Source organism: Neopsephotus bourkii, unplaced genomic scaffold (genome assembly GCF_033783945.1).
Source record: "Neopsephotus bourkii isolate Nb327-2 ecotype Australia unplaced genomic scaffold, CSIRO-AGI_Nbou_v1 NB_1526, whole genome shotgun sequence".
Taxonomy (NCBI): domain Eukaryota; kingdom Metazoa; phylum Chordata; class Aves; order Psittaciformes; family Psittacidae; genus Neopsephotus; species Neopsephotus bourkii.
In genome coordinates, this window is record NW_026902002.1 from 2,231,782 (window position 1) to 2,258,541 (window position 26,760).

At 42.2% G+C, this 26,760-nt stretch overlaps 1 protein-coding gene across 7 annotated transcripts in view; it reads left to right on the plus strand.

Annotated features, from left to right (window-relative positions):
• SEMA5B (semaphorin 5B) overlaps nucleotides 1-26,760 on the plus strand; it is a 281,602-nt gene that overhangs the window by 233,856 nt on the left and 20,986 nt on the right. For 6 of the 7 annotated variants that reach the window (XM_061370066.1, XM_061370069.1, XM_061370065.1 and 3 more), the window contains 10 exons: nucleotides 843-960; nucleotides 6,943-7,124; nucleotides 10,428-10,571; nucleotides 12,067-12,214; nucleotides 13,697-13,922; nucleotides 14,548-14,766; nucleotides 16,598-16,768; nucleotides 17,679-17,828; nucleotides 18,720-18,764; nucleotides 21,970-22,175. In XM_061370066.1, coding sequence (XP_061226050.1) covers nucleotides 843-960; nucleotides 6,943-7,124; nucleotides 10,428-10,571; nucleotides 12,067-12,214; nucleotides 13,697-13,922; nucleotides 14,548-14,766; nucleotides 16,598-16,768; nucleotides 17,679-17,828; nucleotides 18,720-18,764; nucleotides 21,970-22,175 — 1,609 coding nt within the window. Of the gene's footprint in view, nucleotides 1-842; nucleotides 961-6,942; nucleotides 7,125-10,427; nucleotides 10,572-12,066; nucleotides 12,215-13,696; nucleotides 13,923-14,547; nucleotides 14,767-15,277; nucleotides 16,278-16,597; nucleotides 16,769-17,678; nucleotides 17,829-18,719; nucleotides 18,765-21,969; nucleotides 22,176-26,760 lie in introns of those variants that run through there. The other variant, XR_009727959.1, reaches the window with a different exon arrangement.

A 26,760-nucleotide genomic window follows, 5' to 3' on the forward strand; every position in this document is an offset into this window, starting at 1 on the left:
GTGTTGCCAGTATTTTTAGGTTTAGTCTTCTCTTTTTCAGTTTTCAGTAATACTCGCATGAAATGGCTTGTACTGTTATGGTTTTTAGTGAAAATTGACTATTTGAAAGCAACTGATGGGAACTACCAATACAGCTGAATTTTATCAGTACAAACTAATTCTGTGACTGACCTTCTCTGTTTAGCAGCAGTAATAGCCCTGGTTATTTTTCTTTAGCAGCTCACATGTTGGGAACACACACTTAGCCTGTAAATATGGGTTCAGGAGGAAAATGAATACGGTAGTGTTCAAAGCAGCCAAAAGCTTAGAAATAATGTTCTGCTGTGACTTTTCCAAACTGACATCTTGATGTTGGGATTATAAATGAAACCATTGTTCCAGCAAAGGCCAAGACTAATAGAAAGCCTTTATTACTGGTCCATTGGCTAATTCTGCTTGTCTAACCCCTTTGGATGGACACAGTGTCAGAAAACATACTCACAGAGGTTGCTTTGTGTGAGTTTTGGCTTGCTGAGTGATTACATGGTGGCACAAAGATATCTCAATGACAAGTGTTCTTTGACTGAAATTTGTAAAGTCATTTTCTTTCCCTAGGCCTTGGAGAGGAGTGAAGTGATTTTTAATCTACAGCTTCTATGAGTGATATTTGCTTTGTATCCTATCACCCTTCTATTCAGCTCTTCTCCCCTTCCAAGCAGGTAAACCTCCGCTTAGAAGAAATTGTTTCTTCTGCTGAGCCTTGGTGCAGTTGACAGCTGTCATATACAAGCACTATACTTGAATACGTGTCTTTACAGCTAGATGGTCTTAAAGAGCTTTTATCTTTTCTCTTTGCACATCAGGGAATGCCTAGGAGCCAGAGACCCCTATTGTGGCTGGGATAACAAGCAGAAGCGATGCACCACCATTGAGGACAGCTCCAACATGAGCCTGTGGACTCAAAATATTACTGAGTGCCCAGTAAGTGGAAGGAGTGGAAATATTTTATATATACTGGTGTGTATGTGTTTATGTGTAGAAGTGAGAAGGAAAGTGAGTGTGTGCAGCCTGATGAGGGCTGGGTGTTAGGGAGTATGGTGAGCCCAGTGACACACACTGGTACCTGTGCACTGATACCTGTTTAGAACACAGAAACCCCAAATGTATTTATTTGCTCTAAAAGAGGGATCCAAAGCAAGCATTCAGTCCTCCTCATGCCCATCACGCCTTGAGTGAAGAAGATTGCATCATGTTGTTGGGTACTACCGAGAACCACGTAAGCCCCAGCTGAAACTTGATTTTTCTCAGGGGTGCTCCACTGTATGCACCATTCCCTTGTCTTCCCTGCAGGTCAGGAAAGTCAGAGTAGCTGACTAAAGTCTGCTTGGGCTGCATTCAGTTAATTTCCTTGAGCTGGCCCCAGGGGACAACACTGGTGAGGAAGTGTTGCACAAGCAGGAAGAGGCATCTAGGCAGCAGCAGAGAAATAGGACATGCATAGATGGTTTGCAGAGGGAACAAAAAGATAACAGTGTGTGTACTAGAGAACACAAGGGAAGGGGAGAGTGTAACCAAGAGAGGGAGTATGAGTTGGGTTCTAACCTCACTTTACAACACCAAAGACCACATCTATATGATGTTGCAAGGAGATGCTCTTCTTTCCTTGCCCTGATCTCTACCAGATGCAGCAGATTAAACAAACAAACAAACAATTAAAAACCCAAAGAAGAAAAAAATGAAGTGTCTCTGCTTGTATCAGTTTGACTTGGCTCTCCAATTCCCTTCCAACCCACCTACTATTCTCTCATGACAACATCCAGTTACTGGCTGTGATCCCCAGAAACTGTCTGGCCATATTTAATTCCTGCTGTTTGAACGGTACCTGCAAGGTGGCTGGGGAGGAAAATCAGTCTTGTTAATAAAGTAGGGGGGAATACAGAGAAATTCTCATTAATGTCCATTGTTATTATCTAACATCAATTAGCATGTTAATACTGCTAAGTCTGGTAGATAGAGAAGGCTGGATAGGTTATATCTTCAGTATGTTATTTCTGTCTGGAGGTTCTGGGATGTTTATTCCCCTTATCTTCCTTACTTCTCAGATATTTTCCCAGGAAATATTAGTCATTACTTCAATCCATCCTCAGCTTGGCAGGCTTAAGTTTTTCACTGCTGGATTCAGAGGCTTGTGTGTTTATAACCCTCCTGTGTTGAACTGGGATGCAGTGCTTCTTGACTGCTCATGCTGTTATCTCATCCTGCTTAATGCTTGTGTCTGTTGATAGGTGTGTGAAGTGTTAATCCTCTAGTTTGAACATGTCTGCTGTGGTGCGTGCTAGGGAGCAGGCTACTCCAGATCATTGTTTCAAGGTCATAAAACTCTAGTGCAGAATATTCAAGAGCTTTGGCTGTTCTTGGGTGCTAGTTTTGCATTTGTTTTCAAATTTCTGTTGTAGGTTATTTTCTGGGTAGATGCTTTCATTCTGATGCATACACCAGCCTTATGCTCTTCAAGCTGACATGCTGCCAAGCTCTTTAAAATCCACATGCAAGTGCTTTCTTTTTCTTTATCCTCTGTCCCTCACTGGAATGAATTCACCACTGGCATGGAGTGGGACCGCTCATTTAAGGAGTGGGACCGCTCATTTAAGCACCTACATCAGCAATATCCAAGAATTTCCTTGTGTTCAGTGCAGAATAAAGGTTGTGGTCAACAGAGGCAAGAGTCTAGCATGTGCAAATGACCACTGAAAAGGTAGGGGAATCCAATAATCCAATGCCAAATTTCCCTCCTGAAAAAGACCTCTCTGGAAGTTTAATTGAATGAATTACTGTCTTAGGAAGTCCTGGCTTTTCTCTTCCCACTTTCTTGGGCTGAGCACCAGGCGCTCAGCTGTGCTGGTGCAGCTGTGTGTGAGATCACAGACAAGTGTGACATGGTGTAGTTTAAAAGCACTCCTCCCAAATAAACTTTTCCTAACCCAGATAATGTGAGTGAGTCTTCTGCAGCCTAGCCCACAAACAGATGTCCTGGCACAGCTGAGAAACTGGCATGCAGCAACTTTTGAAGGCAGAACTGGCATATTATTGAATTATACCCTAGAGGGGCCAGGCATTTCTGGGAGTCAACCACAACACTAACACAACTTGACTGCTGCTCTTGTGAAAACATGCTTGTTCAGAGCTAGTCTGAACATCTTTTACAGCACTACATTGTACCACAGATTCCCACTTTCCAGCCTTAATATTAAGGGATCTTAGATAGAGGGTTAATCATATAGTGTTAACATAGTACCTTGGGCGGTGGTTAATCTATCTTATTACTAGGTAACACCCAGCACCTCCCAAAGGTTCATTGCTAAAGTAAGTTGCAATATCAAGCGTTTCAACATTAAGAAATGATAGGACAAAAATTGCACATGCCACTCTTCTTTTCCCTGCGTGTGATGTGTCATATCAGGGAGTCCTGAATACATAGTTGCATGCTGTTTCTTCTTAGGCTCGAGAAAAGGAGTGAGGTGCTTTTTGGTTTTTGGAAAACTGAAAAAAGCCACATCCTACTTGGTAACGTCTTACTGGTGCCAACACAAGCCACCAGCAGGAGAGGAACTTCAGATTTGGCTAACAAAATCCATTAGCCAAGCTCATGGGCTCATTGTTGATGGTGGTTGGCAAGTCAGGAACTGAGTATTCCCAAAGAAATGTACAGTCCTTATCCTGAGCCAAATGATGTTCTTCCTCACAGGTTTTCCTTCCAGTCCCACTCTGTCCAGGAAACCCCTATCTCAGTCATCTGATGTCTGCTTTATTCTACCCCATTTTTTGCTAATCGGTGCCAGTTTCCCCAGTCCTTTTTGTGGGTGTATAACAGACTTGTACCCTGCTCTCAATTTATGTGGGCTCAGCTACTCAGAGCTGCAGTGCCCAGGATAATCCTGCTCTGGCCCACAGTGAGGCATGTCCAGTGCACAGAGAAGATGTGCTAAGATCAAAATCTATGAGTCTCTGAAAACTGAGTATTTTCCTCCCCACCTCCTAGTGATATAAGCTAGACAGATTTGAATGGCTTTTTAGGGGCATTGCAAAAAGGTGTTACAAGGATGTAAAGTTCAGTTCCTTACTCTGAAAACTGGCTTGTTTCAAGGAAAAGGTTGCTAGATATGGACATTCTTTTCCCCTAGATTTGATTTTAAAAATGGTTGAAATATTTTGACAGAAGCTTTGCAAGAATTTTCAGTTTCTATTGAACAGCCAACATGGAAACTTCCAGCTGAAATAATTAAAGCTTGGCAAAGTTATAAGCAGTTGACATCTGAATCCTCGGAGGAAGCATAGAGGAATGAAAAGAACAAGGAATGCTTCTAGTCTTATCTGTAATATGAAAATAAACATTGAAAATATCCTGGTAGTGAGGTTTAGGAATGGTCAGTCTGGACTTTTAGATCCTGCACTTAAGCCTTTAGGTGGTGTTAGGAAGAAATGAAAAAGTGATGCCTTTGGTGGGAGTATGGCACTTTATAAAATACCGGAATTTTGGAATTTGTATTATTGTCAGGTAAGATAAGGATATTTGATCACACGTATTTTTAAATATGTCCTCTTGTCTGATGGGCACTGTGCTGGCTACAATTTGCCTTGTAAGGATATTCCTGAAAAAGACCAGTGCATATGGGGTTTTATCCCACTTCCCAAGTTTGCTCTTTTGAAGGTATTTTTATGAGTTTAAAGATGGAATAATAATCCATATGTAATTTCTTAAGTATAAAAACTTCCCACACTCATAACGTGACATGTTTATAAATCTCAGCATTTTGGTTATGGCTGCTTATTTGTTTAACTTTTGGGTTGCTTCCCAGTATCACTTATGAGCCAATAATTATTTGTCAGCCTTCTTTTTTGTTTAATTGAAGCCACAGGCCATATCGTACCATTGATTTCGGAACAGAACTCCCTGCTGGAATCAGCAAGGCTTTCTGGTTAAAAAATTAAATAGAAATGATCCAATACTTGCATTATGACTTTTGTAAGGCAGGAGGAAAAAGGAGATAAAAATCCAGTATTAAGTATCTCAAAGTATAGTTCTTTTTATCCCCTCCCGACTTTTAGCAATCCAACTGTATTGATTTTTGACTGCATGCATGTTTAAAACAACAAACTGAACAACAATAACAAATCCCAGTGTTCTCTTGTCTGGGCATCTTGCCTTGTAACCTGCAGCCCAGAGCAAATTTGTACAATGATATGATAATCTATTGCAAACAAAAGTTTACAACAGATGCTTGAAACCCCCTGACTGCAGCCTGATGAGTGCAGTAACCGATCTAAATGACTTCCATGCCACTGCTGCACATTTTTGATGCTGCAGTAGATGGGTGAGAGGAGAAGATGACAGCCCACCAGAGGTGCATTGTGAGTGTTTAACATAGTGCCAGACTTGACGAATAATCACAAAGCAGCATGTTTCAGAGGATGAATGTTGGAAAGCACTACTCCCATGGCTGTGGTTGGCTCCCTGCATGGCGCTGGAACAGGCTTGCAGCCTCTCCATGCCTCAGTTTCCTTGTCTTGTAAAGCAGGAGAAACTAATTCCCCTCTGAGGCAGCCCAGAGGACTGATCCTGCTGACTGCAGAGCTTAGTGAAACACGGCACAGTGGGGTTTGTCAGTGGTAGCTGGCTCAGATTTGAGGCCAGGGCTGTTCGCCCAGGGTCCCAGCCTCTTCCTTTTGTCACCCTTAATTGTGCGTGACACTAAGGCTAAGTCCAGTCTTGCTTTTGCAAGTGTTTTCACCAAAGCTGCTGAGCATCCCAGCACCCAATGGGTGACACCAGTGGGGATGAGCTACTTTCAGGAAGCCACCATCAGTGCCACCCTGCCTGCGAGGCACTGCACTTTGGGAAGCCAGGGCAGGAGTGTTCAGGGTAGCTTTCCAGACATGGGCCTAGAGTTGCTGGAATTTTCAGTAGTGCTGGAGTAGGCACAGTAAGGCCGTGTGGCCTGGGAACATTCCTGGGAGGAGCAGGCAGCACTCATCTTCTCAAGTTAACTTAGGCGGCAAGTTTTCTCCACCGTTCCTCAGCTTAGGGCTCAGCTAGCAGCACTGGTTAAAACAAGGCACAGTGGAGCAAGCTCTGACACCTTATCTTCTGAAAGTTCTTCAGTCCTAGTCTGAAATATTTCTGTTTCTCATGCTTTTTGTTTGCCAGGACTACTGTATTTTGTACTACTTCATTATGGTGCATGGAAAGCTCAAGATCCAGCCTGTTCAGGGCTGTATAGACATGAAGCAAAGGGCAGAGGAAACAGATAGCAGTGTAGTCAGTCTGCAAATTGCCTTGAGATTAATTCTTACTCTTAAGCCCACTGTGTGATCCTCAGCATTAATTCTAGTCACCACCATTTCTTTCACTTCCTGTCCTTCACCCATCTTAGCCATTTAGGCTACAGATTAGGGAGGGAGCCAGTTCTTACTGTGTGTTTGAACAGATCCAAACTCAGTGAGGCCCCAGTCAGAGCTGGTCACTATGGTTATCTGAACACTAACTCAGAAACTATTCTGCAGGAGCAGTCCCAAGCACTGGAGAGGCAGGAGCATAATGAAGTGGGGACAGTCGGCACCGGCTGTTGTGTTGCTTGAAAGGCTGAAGCTGTGCAGTGTGCATCAAGGGAGTGTGATGGTTTTGTGGCATGGCAGATGGATGCTTGCTTCTGGTGTGGTGCTGGTGGGGCCGGCTCGGGTGCCTGTGCGCACATGTTAGGTATGCAGGGTGGAATTTGGAGGGTAAATATTGATGCGGCACTGCCTGAAAACAGCCCTCTGTTTTGAATCCTGCTTACAAGCACAGGCAGCTCCCATCTAAACTGCATCCTAATTCCCCCAGCAGCTTTGTTTGGCTTTCCTATTGTGGGGCTGTCTCCAGAAATGTAAACTTGCTACTAATGACCTTTCTTCTTTTAAAATTAGGTGAAAAACCTGACAACAAATGGAAGACTGGGGCCTTGGTCCCCATGGCAACTGTGTGAGCATTCAGATGGGGACAGCACAGGCTCCTGTATGTGTAGGTCACGTTCATGTGACAGCCCTCGTCCACGCTGTGGAGGTCGCAGTTGTGAAGGGGCCAAGATTGAGGTGGCAAATTGTTCAAGGTACCTCAGCATCTTTGTGATTTTTAGGAAAGGAACAAGAGCTGTTGTGCCTGTCCACAGCTTAGCTCCTTCCTTGTGTTTCTGTGCCCCTGTTGTTGCATCCCAGCCAAACTGACGTATGTGAGGTCCAGCCTGAATTCAGTGAAAAATGAAGAGCTCTGAAAAGATGAGCACCACAAATTAGTGTACACATTAACCTTCCCTACCCTATGCCTTGGTTTCCCTCAACCATATAGTGAGTAGTGACTCATCAGGAGGAGGTAAGGCAGAAATAATTGTTAGCCATCCGAACAGAAGTAAGCTAAAAATAAAATCTAAGAAGCTCACAGTCTTTTGGAGTTTGGATTCTGAGATTGCATTGCCAAAAGCAAGCAGAGCTCCTTCAGAGTAATGCTTGTAAAGACAGGGCCTAGCCTTGCTCTGAGCAGAGCTTGTTTGCCTTGTTATGTGAGTCTGTGAACTGTCTGCAGCATGCTGGCTAGGTGAAAGCAACAAATCATCATCTGGCAGTGAGCAGTGCTTAGGAGGCATGCCTGCCGGGGGCAGAACTTAACCAACACATGTCACTCAGCTTGTGTTGAAGTGCTGCCTTTCCAGGGAAGCTTGAAGCTTAAGATTGAGCAGTATGGGAGCTAAATATCCTCTAGTTAGGTGCCCAAACATAGCCACAGGGTTTGTGTCCGTTATTACCGCTCCACCCTCAGACTACATCATGTCATGACTAAAAGAAAGACGATGCAATAGCATAAGCACTACTTCACCAGGGTGGTGCCAGCGAATATTTTGGTAAATATTGGGTCAATATAGTTTTTATCTACTTTATCTTCGCCATAAACATTAATTCCATTAAGGACAGCTGTCTTTTAACTTATCCCTGGAGATCAGTGCTGGTCTTGGCACAAGAAATTCAGCAATACTCATGTTTTAATTGGCATCTCTTCTTCTAGTTGTGGGCTGTGCTGCCCAAAAGGCATACAGTCATTCCTGCCTCTGTGCTGCCACCATGGGCTGAGCAAAGCCTTCCCCAGGCAGACTTTGTATGTCAGTGGCAAACAGAAAGCGTGCCAGTGGTGTTCTCAGCACTGCTCTGATGGCGAAAGAGGCAGGATTCTAAGACGGGGATGAAAAATAGATTATTCAATCTTAAGATGCAGGGAAACAGCATGGTTTGAAAAATAGGGACATCTGGTCATCCTACATCCGCCTCAGTCCTCAAATTTCCTTTAATTGACTTCATATGGCATTGTCATTTCTTTTTGCAAAGAGGGAGCAGAATGTTTAAAGATAAGTTCTATTAGAATGGTGGAGATCTGGAAATGGAAGGTGTCTTTATTTCTGTTAAAAATCCTGAAAAAACAGATTATGAGAATGGTTGGATATCTTTTTTAATTTTTTTAGGAGTTAGATATTTTTTTAGGAATAAAAATTACTCCCCCCCCCTTTTTGTCTTTCTTTCTTTTTTTTTTTTTTTTCTTGGATAACAGCAACCTTCCATTTGATTTTGTTTTTTAAATGATTTTACATATAAACTTTCTTTTGTGTTAAAGAGTGAGGAGGTAGTAGGTGGGTAAAAACATGGCAAAATAAGATAGAGTAATAGGATTTTTATGTAAGTGAGTTTATTGTGCTTTGACCTTGTTTGGGGCCGGAAAGGGGAAGGGAGGGAGGGAGAAGGATGCGAGAACAAGAGGAGGAGGGAAGAAACGTTTAAGAGAGTTCTGAAATAAACCTGCCAAGAACAGGCAAGAGTTGATAACAAATAGAAAAAGTGTGAAGGGCAATGTGGGTTTTAATTTTCATCCTCTGCCCTGATTGGTGCCATGCCAGAAAATATTTCTTGCCAACAGTGTTATTAATTTAGTTCAGTAAATGCTTTGAAAATTAACATCTGTTTTCAAGCTTAGCTTTCAAGAACCAGAGAGCACCTGAGTTGTTTTCCTGACTAGACTTTTTGGAAAGGTTTTTCTTTCTTAAACAAAAAACCAAATGAGATTTTTTTGGCTTAAGGCAGTAAAGTGTGAAGATTAGGCAGTTCTGTAAGAGCATTGCCACTGGCTCCATATGAAATGAAACTTGCAGCACAGAAGAGACGAGATACGGAGTCTCCTCTTCTGCTCCAATGTTCAGTAGTGCTGCCAAGTCAAAGGAAGGTGAGCTTTAATAAGCGCACAGTTTTAAAAATGTAAATGTTGGGCTCTGTGTAAGCATGCAGTTGAGTCACCACATGGCAGCAGTGTCACAGGGGCTTGCTGCCTGCACAGGCTCAGCCTGTTGCAGGAGCAAGACACAGAGCATTTGCCAACATCTCTGCTGAGGTGTGAACTAAGGAGCTTTACATTACATTTGCTTCAGGCTAACTTAGCAGTGCTCAGCAGAGATGTGATCACTCATTAAACCATGAAACTTGATCCTGCCTCTGAGCTCTTAATTGCCTCTGGTTTCTACAGATTTAAGGTCACACTACAGTGACGTCTGCAGGCGGCCATGAAAGCTAGAAGCAATTATTGTTATTTTTAATGAAATTTGGGATTTCCACTTAATAGGATTCAATGCTGAAGGCTTCAGGAAAATAATAAATATTATGAGGTTTGTGATAAAATCACAGGAGCTAGCAGTAGTATTGCTGTAAGAGTTTAAAAAACATGTAGGTGAGGCTAGAAGTGTTCACAAACTGTGAAGATGAGGCCCTCAGTGACATGTTTTAGCGGTGGTCTTGGCAGTCCTGGGGTAATGGCTGGACTTGATCTTAAAGGTCTTTTCCAACCTAGTTGATTCTATGATTCTAAGAGATTTAAAGCATCAGTACCTACAGAATTAGCAGAGAGTTGGGGTTTTACATCCTTTGGCACAACTGGCATTTGTGAGCCTCAAAACCTGAACTCTTTGTGCAGAAGAGTGCAGGCTGTATCAGGAGACACAACTTTGGGATGAGCCATTGGCTCTCAAAAGCAGGATTATGAAATTTGGGAGACATGATGGGGGAGTAGTCAGTGAGAGTTATAGCAACCACACTCTTGGTTAGCAAATGCTGTGCGGCATTTTCAGAATCATTCAGCACTGGCTTCATTCTTTTCCTTTCCAATTATTAGACACTTGAATAGGAGGTAAGTTGGGCCAATGCTGAGCACTTTTGAAACTCTCTTTTCTAAATCTTCACTGACATAAGATCTAATAGAAATGAATAATCTCTTCTCCAATGGTTCCCCCACCAGTGCCTTATGTGTTTTGTTGTTAAGCACAGCATAATGTGAGCAGACCGTTAAGTAACTCCCATGCTCTGCTTTCTCTTGCTCTCTTTGTTAGAAATGGAGCTTGGACACCCTGGTCTTCCTGGGCCCCATGCAGCACCTCCTGTGGGATAGGCTTCCAGGTCCGCCAGCGATCCTGCAGCAACCCTGCTCCACGGTACGGCGGCAGGGTCTGTGTTGGACAGAGTAGGGAAGAAAGGTAAGAGATGTCCACAACACCATGTGTTCATTCTATGGTTATAATGTTGGCAGCTGGAAGTGATGGCTCCTGTGTGAATGCAGATAAAGGCTGTCTGGCTGAATGCACAAAGTGGAAGTAATTCCAGAGCCTAGGAAGGATGAGGCTGCTCATATGCATGGCCACTCTCTTCCAATGAGCCTGTGAACATCAGGTTTCAGAGCTGCCTCCACTCTCAGGGAGGACCTTTCAGACTTTCATAGTTATTTCTGTCCCCCAAACAGAGGGCTGACCTCCTCAGCAAAAGGAGAAGCTGTGTCTACTGTTAGCAGTGTAGTGTTTACACTTACACTGTTCTGATCCATCCCTGAGGAGGCAGTTGAATTTGTGCAGTTTTCATTGTCAATTGCATGATTCCATGCACCATAATAATTGTGCTGATGCTCCAAAACAAGTTCAAGACAAAATATAGCTTAACTCAAAGATTCAGGACTGCAGGGCTTGACATTAGAAAAACATCTTTACCCCCACTCCCTTTAAACTAAGCAATTTCATGTAAAATCGCTAAAAGGCAATACTTTTTGAACCTCAGAGCCATCTGCACTGCTACATTTCTTCAAGCCCAGCCCCACGTTAAACACAGCTTTCAAGGCATCCTAATTTGGTTTCCAGATTTGACATTTCATTAAAGGCCACCTCTGCTTGGCAGTTGGCTGTTGCTTGTCTATTGAGTGGTCACTTAAGACAGATATCTCTGCATTCCTCAGAATACAAAGGGCAATTCATTTAACTTCCTTGATTCAGGACATTTTAATGTTTGGTTTGATTTGTGGCCATTCACAATGCTCCTTTTTGGGTTTCAAAGACTACATCTGAGTCAGTTGCAGTCCTGTGTCACTCAATTTGAGATCAATATTGATTAAAAAACTGAACAAAATTAAAGTTACCCTTTGAAAAGGTAACATGAAATAGCATTAATTTAAGGGCCTGCATTTAAATGCAGATAGTATCTAGTTCAGCTCCAGCTGCAAACACTGGCTTCTTAGGGTCCAGTCAACAGTAGGGGCCAGATTGTGTGAAGAGAAGATTGTCAATGTTTAGCACCTGCCATTGCTGACAAATCACTGTTGATTTGACCTTCCACTAGTAATCCCATTGAAAATATTTACCATGTACTCTATGTGACACATGGGCTCCAGCTTATGAGCTCTTCTGTGAATTCAGTGCATAAAAGTTTGGAGATTAGAGCACTTTCAAAAACCCAATCTGGGTGATTCACCTCAGCGGTCTCACTGATTTCAGCCTGCTTAACCACTCCCTGTTCTGTACAAAGGGTACCGTTCTCTGCTGTGAACAGAAATATTACTAATCTGACGGCTGTGTCAGCCTTCTGCTGGCTTTCTGTGCGTGCATGAATCGCATCCAAATGCAGTGTGCAGTCTTGATCTGTCACGATTTTGTCCCTTGGATGTGCTGACCTGGATATTTTTTTGAGCAATGCTCTTTCTTCTTTCAGATTCTGTAATGAGAACAACCCATGTCCATTGCCGATTTTTTGGTCTTCATGGGGTCCTTGGACTAAATGTAGTGTGAATTGTGGTGGAGGGATTCATTCGAGGCAGAGGTCCTGTGAAAATGGAAATACATGTCCAGGCTGTGCTGTGGTATGTATTGTTTATTGACACTGCACAAGGGACACCTATCGACATCTAGCACCTAGGAACTTGACATTTTACTCCTCTCTCCATCTTGACTTTATTTCTCAGTCTAGAAGAAAATGCTATCCTCAGCTTTTGCTGAAAAGGATGCTGAAATGAACTGGGAAACAGAGAGGTGTCAGATTCACCAAGTCAGTGAAGTTGGTGTGAGAGTGTGTGGCTGTATGTGTGTGTGTGTACAGGAAGGGATGGATAGGTAGGGACAGAGGACTTCCTTAGATCTCTGTAGGCTTAGATATCAAGTCCTTTGCTGGAAAGCACTGTACATTTTCTTCCTTCTGTACTACATCAAAGGATGATCCTATTGAGTCAAGGAGGCCTTACATGCATCAGAAATAAGTCTCACTGTCATACTTGAGTAAACAACAGGTCAAACACCTAATTCACCCATCAGTGAGGTAATGGCTACCCATTTTCTCTCTTTATTTTCCCTTTCCTATTCTGGCAGCTGTTTCATGCAGCTGTTCTAATTAGTTTTATGGAGAGTTTTCTTCAGTGTAAGCAGGTTTGATCTGGAACCTCCCATCTGTTCACAAGCTGTTTGGCATAATACTCTAGAATCATGAAGTCCTGAAGCATTACATTTATTTCCCTCTGCCAGAAAAGACTGGTTTGTTTATTTGTTTTTAAAAAAAGAATGTAATATTTGTCACTGGAATTCCTCCCACTAGTGGCAAGAATGGTAAAGACCCCCAAATCATTCTGTCCCCATCCAGCCAGAATGCTGTCTGTACTCAAGGGATGCTCTACACCGAGGATGGCATATGGTTCATAGCCCTCCTAGGCAGTTCAAAAAGCCAACCAAACAAAACTAGCTGTAAAAGAAGATAATCTAAACCCATCTTAAAAATAAACCAATAAACTTTTAAAGGAAATAAACCTTACTGACATTTTGTCCTCGTAGGTCTTCTCTAGGCTGACCTGAGAGCAGCATCTTAGTATCACAACATAAAACTTGTTTGCTATTATTATGACCTGTTGCCTGAATTATCCTTCTGCCCATAGTGTACCAAGCTTTCAAAGCCCCACAGGACTCTGAGTCAGCAAAGAAACACAAATCTGAGGGAGAGATAAAAATAGCAAATGTAGTTCACCCTGAAGGGTCACCTGAAGCTGTATGTGGTCACCACCACTGCATCTGTAGTCATAGAATCATAGAATAGTATGGGTTGGAAGGGACCTTCAAAGGTCATGTAATCCACCCCCTCTGCAATGAGCAGGAACATGTCCATCTAGGTCAGGTTGCCTAGAGCCACGTCCAGCCTGTGTGCTGTGCCCAGCACTGGTTTGTGTCTATGAGGTCAGATAAGGTGGATGGAGGTTGTTGTATATCAAGAGGGTATCCCTTATTTTCTGGAATGTAAATCTCTGTCAGTTAGGCTGCTGCTATTTAATGAGTAAAGAGAGAATGGTTTTCCTTCCTGGCAGGAATATAAGACGTGCAACCCAGAGAGCTGCCCGGAGGTGCGCAGGAACACACCCTGGACCCCTTGGATGCCTGTCAACATCACCCAGAATGGTGCTCGCCAGGAGCAGCGCTTCCGCTACACATGTCGTGCCCAGCTGTCTGATCCCCATGAGCTGCAGTTTGGGAGAAAGAAAACTGAGAGTCGATTCTGCCCCAACGATGGCTCAGCTGTGTGTGATACTGACTGTACGTCTTGCCAGCTCTGGGGGACTGTAGAGCAAGCTGAGATGGTGGTGGAATGCGAGTCCTCTTAGAACAATAAGAATCTGATCATGGCTACATAAATCCCAACATGTGCAACTAGCGTTACTGCAGAATGGCAGGGATCAAGAGAGAACCCTGTGGCTTAGAGATCAATACCATTGTAGCCTCTGTGCCCATGACAGTGTATAGGTTTGCTTTTGCTACTGCCAGGTTGCCCCAAAGACAACAGGGAAATAATCAGGGTATAAAGTAGAGCCATTCTGTGTGTCTCTCTGGAGGTCCCCTTGTGCACTGCCTCTGGGATTATTCCCTTCAGTACTGCTGTGATGCAAGGCCATGTCCTGAGGATACAGCTCTGACTGCCACAGTTTACCGCCCAGAAAGGTCATTTATCAGCGTTATCGGCAGACTCTGTGCGTACAAATTCGGTTCTGTGTTTAGCTTAGCTGTAACCCTGTGGAACAAAACTTCCCCTAAGGGCTTTCTGCAGAAATTCTTCCCTAAGGGCACATAAATCCTGGTTTAATTCATGAGCTGAAAACCTTTTTAAAAGCCCAACAACTGATCAGTTTGTGATCTCATAGTGTCTTGTTTGTTTTCCTTGAAGCTCTTGTTGATGACCTCCTCAAGACTGGTAAGACCTCTGCACGGATTATCAATGGGGGCTGGTCCTTCTGGGGAGCCTGGTCTTCCTGTTCCAGGGACTGTGAGCTGGGCTTTAGGATCAGGAAGAGAACATGCACAAACCCTGAACCTAAAAATGGTGGCTTGCCCTGTGTGGGGTCAGCGATGGAGTACCAAGACTGCAATCCGCATCCCTGCCCAGGTAACCATGATCATCTTCCTGCATGAAATTCAGAGGTGTTCTTCACCATCTAAATGGTAGAGCCACAGAAAAAATAAAAAAAAAAAAAAATAAAACCAAACAACAAACTGGTATTTCCAAGCTGCTTTTTTTCTTTGGTTTTCCTTTTTTTTTTTTTTTTAATTTGGGGGATTTATTCTTAATTTTTTAAAGCTATTGTAATGACCCATGTATGTGATCTTTAGTGCAGACTGATGTCTCACCACACCTCAGAGGGTAGCACAGCCACAGCCTCTAGTGTAAATAGTATTGTGGCTTGTCTAGCAATGTTTTTCCTCAAGAAGGTTTGATGCTCCATCCAGCGGGGGGCATCACAGTGCATCTGCTACTTGATGAGGAGGCAGACTTGATAAATGTGGCTTAATACTGTGTAGAGATGCTTGATGTGGCGGTTCTTCTTGTGAACACTTGTTTCTTCCCCCTCTCCTGCTTACGTATTGTTCTTGCGATGGGCATCTACTCTTGACATCAGTTACCATTTCCTGCACAGCCAGCAGGGAGTATTCTTGCCTGGTTTCCTGGTTTTCAAGTTTGTCCTCATGTTTATGTTGCACTCCTGGTCCAGAATAGTAATAATAGACCATTGACTACTGTATTCTCCCTCACTTATCCTTATCCTGGCTTTGTAATAGCTATCTAAACTAAATTTAAGTGATCTTACATGAATTACCTTGCCTCTTTGCAGTTCTAGTAATTATCTACCTCTGGCAATATAGTTTGTGGCCTACACTTGAAAATGCTATATTATAATAGTAGTATTATGATTCTAAAATTCAATACAATGATAGAATTCCAATGCAGATACTACCAGAATGTGCAGCAAGAGCATAGTAGGAATGTCAAATATTGCACTCTATGGCCTATAAAAAGAAAATAACTGTAGCACTATAAAGGCATCTATTAGTACTATTCTGGAAGCTCTCAGTGGCTTTTCACTAATGTCTGTGCCCTTCTGTGCTGTTTTCTCCCCTTGGACACTATGATGTTTTACAATCTGTTCTGAGTGCATGATTACTATTTCTCTGTGTCTCCCTTCTTCCCTGCCTCACTCAATGTGTATAAACAAGTACTGGGTTTATCTTGCACCAAGTCATCAGGTTATTATCTTCTGAATTAACGGCATGTGGACCTGCAAATTAAGCAGTCTAGTAGCAGGGTGAGAATCAGGGATCTTAAGTCCCTCTCTAGTTTTATTATTAACCTGTTATAAGTGCACTGTTGTGCTGAGATCATAGAATCATGAAATGGTTTGGGTTGGAAGGGACCTTTAAAGGTCATCTAGTTCAGCCCCATCTGAGCAGGGACAATAAATAAAGATTGAGTTTCTGTTTCCTGCAGGTTGGACCTTGAGGACTCAAGGCCCCCACAGAAAAGTGCCATACAAGCTCCACTTGGGTTGTACAGCACTTTTTTCCCCAAGTAAATCTGCTGTTTCTGTAGATGAAGCATCAAAAGACAATATAATGATAACAGTGCTGATTTATAAAAAGGTGTAGAACAGAATATTTCAGTGACTACCCTAAAGAATAGTTTCTATTTTGGCACTGTATGATGCAGAGTCTTTTTGAGAATAGACTTCATTTTACATCTTCAGACTGCAGCACATTTGTGTCCTCTCTCAATACAAAGTTCTTGTTGTCAGGCCCAAATGTACTGGGGTGCAAGAAACTGATAGCTAGTCTGGGCAGGGTGGATCTGGAAGGTGGGATACTGGGGCTCTCCAGCTTTGTCACTGTGAGAGGAGTAATCATCAGCATCTACCTCTTTCTCCTTGCTTTTCATTGTCGTTCAGTGAAAGGCTCATGGTCTTGCTGGACTCCTTGGTCTCACTGCTCAGCCACCTGTGGAGGAGGACACTACCAACGCACGCGGACTTGCACCAATCCAGCTCCGTCTAGTGGAGAGGATATCTGCATTGGTCTGCACACCGAGGAGGCCCTTTGCAACACGCACCCATGTGAAGGTAGCAGTTCTCATCCCTTCTCCAGGTGGCTTGGGTGGTGGTGGGAGTATGAAACAACTGCAAAATGTTTAAAAAGTAAATCAGAAACCTGACCAGTTAGAAGCTTTTCTGTCCATTCAGCAAATGCCTATTGAGCTGGGAAAAAGGAGACATCCCTGTGTTAAGCCGTAATGCATCACCTTTCTCTTTACTTGTTCACTAACCGATTCCCTGGCATTCTGGTGCCAGACAAGATCTTTTTTAGCTGCTGATCCTTTTAAAGTAATTGGAAAAGCAGGAGTTTTTCAATGTGGAGCTTTTCAATGTGGACACTTACAAGACAAACAAAGGGAGTCATCAATCTGTACAGTTGCTGAAGAAACAGTCTTTCCTTTTTCTTACACAGACAGGCAGATGAGCATGTGCGAGATCTTAGAGGACCGGGTTTAGATCTGTGCTGGTTTTGAACCACCTTTGTATATTTCTGATCCAATGCAAGCTGACTCCTGCCCTTAGGAACACCAGCAAAACTTTTAAATGCTGTAATTTGCTAGGGCTGCTTGAGATATCCCTGGGAGGCCACCTCAAAACTTGGAGATCCTCATGCAACATCCCATCCAGCTCCTTGTATGTCTTTAACCAGAGAGCTGATACACGAGCTTTTAAGACAACTGTGTGCTGTGCAGTGCTCCACCAAGGACTGGTAGAGTATGTATTAAGCAAACCATAACCTGACAAGTAGGATATGATGCTTGCACTGTTATTTGTATTGAGAAAATGAAATCCAACAAAGGCCTCTGGATTAGATGTGTGAGAGAGACCCATGCAAAGAGCTAGATATCCTTCATCATGAGAGAAGATTGGTATCAACAAAGGATCCTTTTCCTTCTTGGTGATGTTGTCTGTGTGTTTTCGCAATCTTGGATTTCAGGTGGGTGGTCAGAATGGTCAGAGTGGAGCCTGTGTAATGAAGAGGGTATCCAATACCGCAGTCGTTACTGCGAGATACACAGCCCAGATTCTTCTCAGTGCGTCGGAAACAGCACACAGTACCAAGACTGCCTGTATAATGAAATTCCTGGTATGTACAGTGTCATAGAGGAGGAACAGGGTGGGTCAATCCAGGAGAGCAACTCATGCCTGAGACTGTCAAATTAGGCTGAGATTTTCTCTATTAAAAATTGGGTTTGAATGCTTCTAGAAAAACAAGCAAATACACAAACATGTTGTAAACTCCCTTGTGGCAGGCCCAGATTAACTGTCATTCCTTTAAGGCAGCTTAACATTTCTTTAGAAGAGAATTACCTAGATCTGTAATAAATAACTAGAATGGCTTCACCTGAATTGCAGCTTTAAACCTTGCATAGTTCGTCTCAGGCTGGCTTATAAAAATTAACTTTGTACTCAGTATGGATATAGTCAACAGAAGTTCCTTGAGTTCAGGTATGAGAAGAAGCATCCTAAAAGAGAGAAAAAATAAGGAGAGGCAGTTGGAGGAAATTGCTGTGTCAGGTGGCAAGATTAATCCACAGTCTTACAGAGCAATACCGTTGATAGACAGATGGTTATCAACATCTTCCACCCTGTGTTTTGTGGAAATTTAATCTCTTGGGCAAATATCTCATATGGGTCTAGGATAAATAGCCCCTTTCCATGTGTTCTTTTCTGGATTGCTGTGCCCTGAGTTAAAAATCTGAGATCACTAGGTAATTATATTCTTCTTTTTCATGGTTTTCTCAGCTATCTTCTTTGCCCTAAATTGCAGAAGCCAGAGAGTCATCAGGTAACAGTACTGGAATTGTCAAGTCTTTTGGCATGTTTTTCACTCTCTGAGCTTACCATTCAATTTAGAGAAACTCTGAACTTGCTGCAGAACACGTGAGCACCTTCTCGTGTCTGGAGCACAGGGGGTTTAATTACTTGAAGAAGTGATGGCAAAATGACAAGTTTCTCCAATCTTCTCTTTGTTTAGTGATCCTGCCAGCCTCCAGCATTGATGAGAGCACAAACTGTGGAGGTAGGTACCACTAAACTATATATATTATTTTTATCTTAACCTGACTTCTTTTCTCTCTGTGCAGTATCAACCAAACCATTAATCTGTACTGCTCATATCCCACTGATAGCCTTAATTCCACTGGAGTCTTCCTGTCTGAGTCAGACTGGAGGAATGTATTGCATGTCCACTTCTCAGTTCCAAGATCTTTATTTATTTTGGGGTTTGGATTGGCCACTGAGGGTCATTAATTACTAGGGAGCACACTGGTTGTCTCTCTCTACCCACAGGGTAAATGGTTCTGGAGAAAGGAAGGGATATTCCTCATTCCACCACTGTAAGCCTCCAGCTGTTCGAAAGCAGGTGTTTTTAAATAACCTATAAATATTTCAGTGAACAAGGCCTCTTGGACAGCTCCTTTGCTGATACAGGATGAGACTAGAGTTTATACTTGTCCTCCAAGCACTTCTTTTCATTCAAGTTGTCACCTCTCATAGAGGTTGTGTCTCCTTTCTGCATGTAGCTTGGAAAGATCCAGTCATTAGTGTCACTTTTCCACTGCCCTAAGAGCCCCTATAGTAAAAATGCAGACGAAAATGGCAGGTTCCTTCGACATTTTAAAATGCTATTTTCACACTAATGACTATGTCAATTCCTGCTAGCATCACATCTGTGCTTTCCTGAAATCTAGATGATCTGCAGGTTGCCAAGATCTCTTCTCCCTGCAGAGATCATGGCAGAAAAAAGCATGCCACATGTGGCACAGAAATGTGGCCTCTTGCTTTGTGACTGTGGGGCAATCAATGGAATTTATCACCTGCAATGTAACAGTTGGCTTTCTGCATTACTCCCTTGGAAGGTACAAGGTGTCTGCTTCACATCCAGGAACTCCTTTCTACAGCTTGCACTATACTCTTAAGTGCTATATCCACATTTCGTTCTTTTACCACCATTGTATTTGCTGTTGCAATCTATTTTACCATAGCTAATATCTATTACTTAGTGTTGTTCAATATTTGTCAAAGAAGTCAATCAATAGAAATTCTGTTGATGCCTCTCAGAAAATCTGTATTTTCAAAAAGATGAACCAGAAACTTCCTCCTCAAGGAACTCTGCTGCAAACAAAATAATTCATTTTTTTCCCTAAGATACAGATAAAAGTCACCTGAAGAATCAGACATGTCTTTCAAATGTAAGAGTGAAATGTATGAGAGCTTTATGTTTTAGAAAGGATTTCCTACTGTAGTCACTTGCAAATGTAGCAATAAAATGAAACATTGACTGCAATATACTCAAAGCTGGGCAAGAGGAGAAGGTGACACAGTGTGATGTGGCTTTCCTGAGCACAGTTGCATATTCTGTGTTTTAGTTCTCCTGAGTGATCTAAAGCAGGTGGAGGTTATTAAAAAGGAAATGTCTCGTTGGAAAAGTCTTGTAACATTTAGTAGAAAATTATCATATTTCTGACAGTGTTTTGGACCATCATCCAAAACACAATAGAAAGTGGTAATCTTGTAATAGAATTTTATAGTGTGGGTTAAAAAATAAATGTAGCTCATCCGTCTAATAAATTCTGTATGTTCCTTTCTATAATTATGATTGAAGTACATTACTTTGCTGTAGAACTCTATTGGTTTTATTCTTTTTAAACTCAGGAGGATATTTTTTAACTAAAGATTAGAGGAGTGCCATAGACTAATGGGCAGAATTCTCTATTTGAAAAGCATATCAGTTAAAATGTAAGATGGCACCAAAAAAATGCACACCGTGATCAGACTAAGAATGAACCTCATTTAAAGCCACTCTCTGAGTAGTCCCTTCTATTTCTCTGCACACAGTCAAGTCAACACAGCAGTCTGTCCAAATGAATTGGCTTTTTAAGTATTATGGGAATTTTACTGCTTCAACTGCCACCAAGCTGATACGGCTGACCCCTGAGACAACTGTCCTGGGGAGTCAGCAGTCTGGGCCCCACCCCAGGCCCTGGGACCATTGGTATTTCTGAAAGATAATGGAGCAAAGGCAGAGGAAAGGCAGTAGCATCTGGAGTCATCATCACTGAATCTTTTTATGTAGGTTCCCACCTGCCCATAGCAAAAGAAAACACAGTCATAAAGTTTTGCTACCCAAGATTGCCTCTGGTTGCTTCATTAATTCAGTGGCTGTAAAGGTTGCTAGTGTTAGTTCTGGTGTCAGTAGAGATCTGTTGGTGGTTGGTTTTACCATGGGATTTAAGATTACCATAGGATTTGCCATGGGATTTTTAACCCCCTCTCTGAGGTGAGAGAAGAATTAGGAAGGAGTATTGTTTGACTTTTTCTTCCTCACACCAGCCAGAGTGGCAAGTTAGGTACCTCCCACCACACAGGAGGCACAACTACAGCTCCTCCCAGAGGTCAGTGCTATCCTTGGAGGGTGCTGCTGCAATCCCACTTGGAAAGATCTCTATTGGAGGCTATTATAGTCCAAGAGCTTGTCTGTTTGAAATTTTTTCACTATAGCTACTCTGCTGGCACCTATCTGCAACTGGCTTCCTATCTTTGCAGTTTGTGGAGAAAGCCAACAAAGAAGTGCTTTTCAAGCAGTTTCCCCTTTTCATTTGTCCACCTTATCTTTCCCATTCCCCTGGGGACCTCTATTTCACTGTACAATGCACCTCAGAGGTAGTGCAGGCATGGCCAAAGCAATGCCACCCTATTGAATAAGCAAGAATGCTGAGCACACTTGGATTACATGAGGGAGGAATGTGTATCTCCACCACCCCACACACAGAGCCATAGGCATTTTGGGCAGCTGACAGAAAGGGCTTTCCCTTCCTTTCCTTTCCCTTCAGAGAAATACTGAGCATTTTTATCCCCTTATTCCCATGACAAGCGCATGCTTTGGAATCCATTAATGTGCATTGTTTGTATGGCTCATTTCTTTAGCTGTCAGCTTAACATAATGTTTAGTTTCAATATCAATAGAGGGGAGAGAGGAGAGACAGGGAGGGAGCTTTGAGAAAACAATGCATGAACCTGTTAAGCTGTACAAGGCATAACTGCAGTGGGGAGACCGATTTGCAGGGAGATTATGTCAGTTTATGTTAGAATGCAAGACTCTGGCTTCAACAGCTTGTTAATGTTGATCCCGAGATGTCATAGCTCTGATTTGCACCTGTGGTCATGTAGTGGGAGGGAAAAAGGCTGTTCGTTAAAGATAGCATCTCTTGTCATTTCTTTTGCAGGTTTTAGTCTCATCCATCTGATTGCCACCGGGATCTCCTGTTTCTTCGGCTCTAGCCTCTTAACGTTTGTGATTTACGTGTACTGCCAGCGCTGTCAGAAGCAGTCCCAGGAGTCGACCGTTATCCACCCAACCACTCCCAATCATCTCCATTACAAGGGCAACACAACCCCCAAGAATGAGAAGTACACCCCTATGGAGTTCAAGGTAGGAGAAATACCATGAATGGATTGATAGTACCTGAGCAAATTCTGTGTTTACGTCATAATTGGAATTGTGTAGGTTTGTGTGTCTGTGCCCAGCTACTGGCATTACACATATGGTTGAAGGGACATTTAGCCATACTGTCACAAAGGGATTAAAAGGTCCCATTGCTGCGATGGGATTTTGTTCTGTTTCACAATCCTGATGAATGCCAGTCTGGCAAGTACCTACTAAGATACTCCAGCCCGTTCTGACTGTTGTATTTATACAGATTGTTCTCTAGGAAATCAGTAAGAGCTCAGTTCAGTGCATTGTTAGTGCATGGTAAGAGGAAATGGAGGGGAGGAAGAATAGAAACTTCATATACCAATAGTTGCAGAAATGCTTATTTGAAGGGTAAGATTCTGGAAATGCTTTGGGAACTGCCAAATTGGAGAGAATGAGAAAACAAAGAGGGTTCTGCCCCCTCTCTCGGTACTGGACAGAACTTACCCCAGTCAGCCATGGTATGAATTCAATGATAGCAGCAGAATTGGGAGCTGAAGCCTTAGAAGAAAATGGGTGTTGAAGTGGAAAACTCTGTTGGCATGTCTGCTTGCTAAAGAGAGCACCACCCATTATCTGAGCAGATAGGGCTAAGAGTACAAGCGACATTATGTGGAGACAGTAGCACATCACTATACGTGATGAGCAGTGGGATGGGTGGAGCGGCTTCATGTCATCATGGGAGGAACAGCCTCCCTGAGGTTACTTGAGCAGTGTAAAGCATTATCTGGGAGATGAACACAAGGCAGAAGGAAACCCTGCAGCTCCTTGTTTCATCATATAGCTATGTGCTGTTGACATTTTGATTGTCTGCTTCTGCTGGTCTGGCCTGGCTTCTAGCTGAGACCCAACAATAAGACCAATGGTGGGATTGCTGCCATAGTCTAAACTCCCTGCGTGTTGGAAACTGTTTTTGTGTAGGGATTGTATAATGCTGGGCACAGGGCAACTCCTGATACACATGGCCACAATTTGCAATGTGAATACACTGGGAACTAAGAGCTTATATCAAACCATTTGAAAAGAGTCAGTGTTGGTTTGATGTTTTAAAGGAAAACAGTTTGAGCTGAAAATACAACAGACCAGTTTGGCAATAAGCATGTGCTGGATTCCTTGTGTTGGTCATTGCAGCCCCTCAGAGGATCCCACCACCTATAAATGCAGTCTCAAAACCATGTTGCCTAGAAGCATAAGGCTACAGTTTAATAAGGGTGCAGCATCATAATGCGAGTCAGCATGGATTTTTTGAAAGTAAATCATGTCAAGCAAATTGGATTCCTTTTTTAAATTAAATAAATATTGATCTAGATAGAGGGAAGCAGCAGACGTATTGGGATTTTCAGAGGCTTTTAACAAAATTCCACAGGATGTATTATTCTACACATTCCACATGCATGGGTAAGGTGATAAATTATTAAGACAGGTAAAGAACTGGAACCTGATCCTGGAAGCGTCAAATGATGAGAGTAATCCTTTCAGTTATGTGAGTAGTTGTGGCCAAGTCAATAGGGAGTCCCAGATGAGAAAGGCTTGCAGGAGTAAAGAGATGATCAAGAGTATTCTCTTGTTTCTTACATAGCAAACAATGAAGAAAAGAGACAAATTTATTTCTGTGACCAAAAGCAGGTAGTTACAGGATTGGCTTTGTGTTAACGTTTCCTTCATTATTTATATTGTGCTATTGTATGTTATCAGATAATGCTGAAATAGGTAGAATGCTTAAAATTAAGAAGGATGAAGTTGTGCAGAGAATGATCTTGATCAATTGAGTAAATGGGTTATTTAATGCAATATGTCTATGTCAAGTGGTGCAGTGGAGTAGAAGTAATAAAGCTAAGAAAAGTTTAAAATATCAGCAGATTAGTTAATGGAGTATCAGGAGGGAGTTGACCTCTGAGATAGATCCATCTCAGAATACTTGATCTAGTGTGTAGTAACAGTGAGCAGCTGTTAGAGGCTTCTTTTGAGGGACATAAAGAGCTTAGGCATTAGATCAAGTTTTGAAAAGTCTAGTTTACTTAAGGGAAAGCATTATCTAATTGGGACTGTATGAGTTAGGCTGTGGGGAGAGGGGACTTGAACACAAGGAGAAATAGACCAGATGGGCTTATTTATAGAATGTTAGGAAGTGAAAGAGTTCAAGTGCATAAATCTGCAGTCATTGGACAGACCAAAACTAAATGTTTAGGAGCAAGGGGCTACTTGGCGAGAAGAACTGGAAGTCATACGCTTGGAGTGGAGAATGAAGCAAAGAGGTATACAGAAAGGATAAAATCTGTTACAAAGTGAAGCTCCTTTTCTCTGTTACTGTTGAATATTTCCTTGTGTTCATCATCTCAATTGACCTGCATTTTTTAAACTCTTTCCTGAAAATGGCTCATTTAATACTACAAATTTGCCACTCCTCAGTGTTCCCTTGAAGCATACAGCATTAGTGCAGTAAGAGGAAGGCTCTGTGTGCTCTGTGTGCTGTGTAATTACTTACAGAACTTGTTATTAGCTAGCTTTATATTTAGGAATAACTGACAGATTTTTCTAAGGGTCAGGAGGGAGTTTTTCATGCCTTCAAGGAGCATGTGTGGTTTTATTGTGATGCTGCACAATTAACATTCAAATGATGGGGGAGCTAAAATTCACCTTCTGGAAAATGAGGGTTGGACTGAGCTTGGATATGGGCCCATCTGAATTTAAAATGTGTATGTATGAAAGAAAGTGGGAACACCTGAAATACCAGATTCTAAACCTAAATAATTATCTATTCAGCATGTACTAAGAAAAGACCCTAGACATGTTTTAGGTAATAAAAGGAAAATAATCATTGTAAGGGAGTGTGTGAAAGAGTTAATAAATCCATGATTAAGGAAATATAAGGTGTGTAGACTACTTTTCAGTAACAGAAAATGTAACATGCAGTGACATGATGGTAGCAGAAGGCTGACCACATGCACAAGTCTATTATTTTCCATTCTTTTATAATAATAAGCTTTCTGCAACCATCTTTAGTTTGTTTTCATCTTGAAATATCTCTGGTCTCCAAACAGCAGGTGAACACAGTAGAAAGTTTGGCAGTATTACATTCAACGCACTGAATGCAAACTCATAAATCATGGTGAATTTTATATGAAGGCAGATTTTGATGAAGGAAGTGCTAGTCAATATGAGTCTTGTTGGACACTTCAGCACAGCAGCACAGTAATGCAGATCAGCTGTAAATATCGTTCATGATGGTGACCTATTGATCATTTATTCAATGCTAACTTGCATAGGCAGTGTTTTGCAGAAGAGTGTTTTATTTTTGCTGTCTCCTTTTCTCTTCCTGTTTTGCTTTCTGAAGAATGCTGTGAGGCTTATTATTAGCTATTTTAGCCATGATGTCTTAAGAGATTTCATGCATATGCATTTACCAGCAGCATGTTGATTTTGATTTGTTATTCACAGATTGTAGGGGAGAGACCTTTTGGGTTACCTAATAAACAGTTCATGTTTCATTAATTGGTTAGAGTTCATACAGCACTCTGATAATATTGAAGCCTGCGCAGAACAAGAGCATAATGAAATAAAAATTATCTGCTCTTCACATTTTGGCATGATGGCTTACAGAACCACCGACAACCCTCCCAGCACTGCCATGCCGATTAGTTAATAACTGGCCATCAAAGCAGAGAGGAGATCCTCTTTTTTAACATCTTGCTTCAGCTGCTGAGTGACTGATGTACTTGAGTTCCTTATTACAGTCATGTTGATGGAAAGCCAGATGATCATGGAGTAGAAGCAGGAGGATGTAGGGTCAAGGCTGAACCTTTGTGAGTTGGGAGTTCTTGGAACAGCCACACATGGAGAAAGGGTTTGGACTGAGCTTCTTCCTATTGCTAAATCCTCTGCCAATAAAGAAAGCCAACATTTTATTCTGCACAGGATTTGGACAGACAAAGGCATCTGCACATTGGTCCAAATCCAAAATCCGATGGCCTTTGGATCAGGCCAGATGGGACTAGTGAGGAATGTAAGTTTGCAGGATGGTTATGATGATGATTCTGCAGATTTTCCTGTCGTTTGTGCTGAACAAACCTCCTTCTGTCCTTCCTTCCTTAAACACAGCTTTAGTCATGAGTCACACAGTCAAATTCTTTGTGTACTTATGCCTCAAATAAGCTGAGTAAGCACCTGAGCATTGCATCTGATCTGGACGTCACCTTTGCTCTCAGAGAAGCTAAGGGCCAAACACTGAAGTTATGCTCAGCAAAACAGTCATTTATGTCAATAAGCAAATTTATTGTTGGGAGAAAGAGGAGGTGAGAACCAAGTGAGATTGCAAGATATAGCGATGAAAGGGAAACTTAATACTTGATGTTTTACCTGATACTTGAAGTTTCTAGGAGGACACTAGAACAATACACATTAATTGCAGTAGGACTGTGAGTCCTGCACTTCCACAAAATTATATAGCAAATGTATATGCAGCTGCATATATGGGGGGATTATTGGGACTCCCTATAAGTTATAATGAATATTTTTTTAATAAAGTGAGAATGATGCTCTTGAG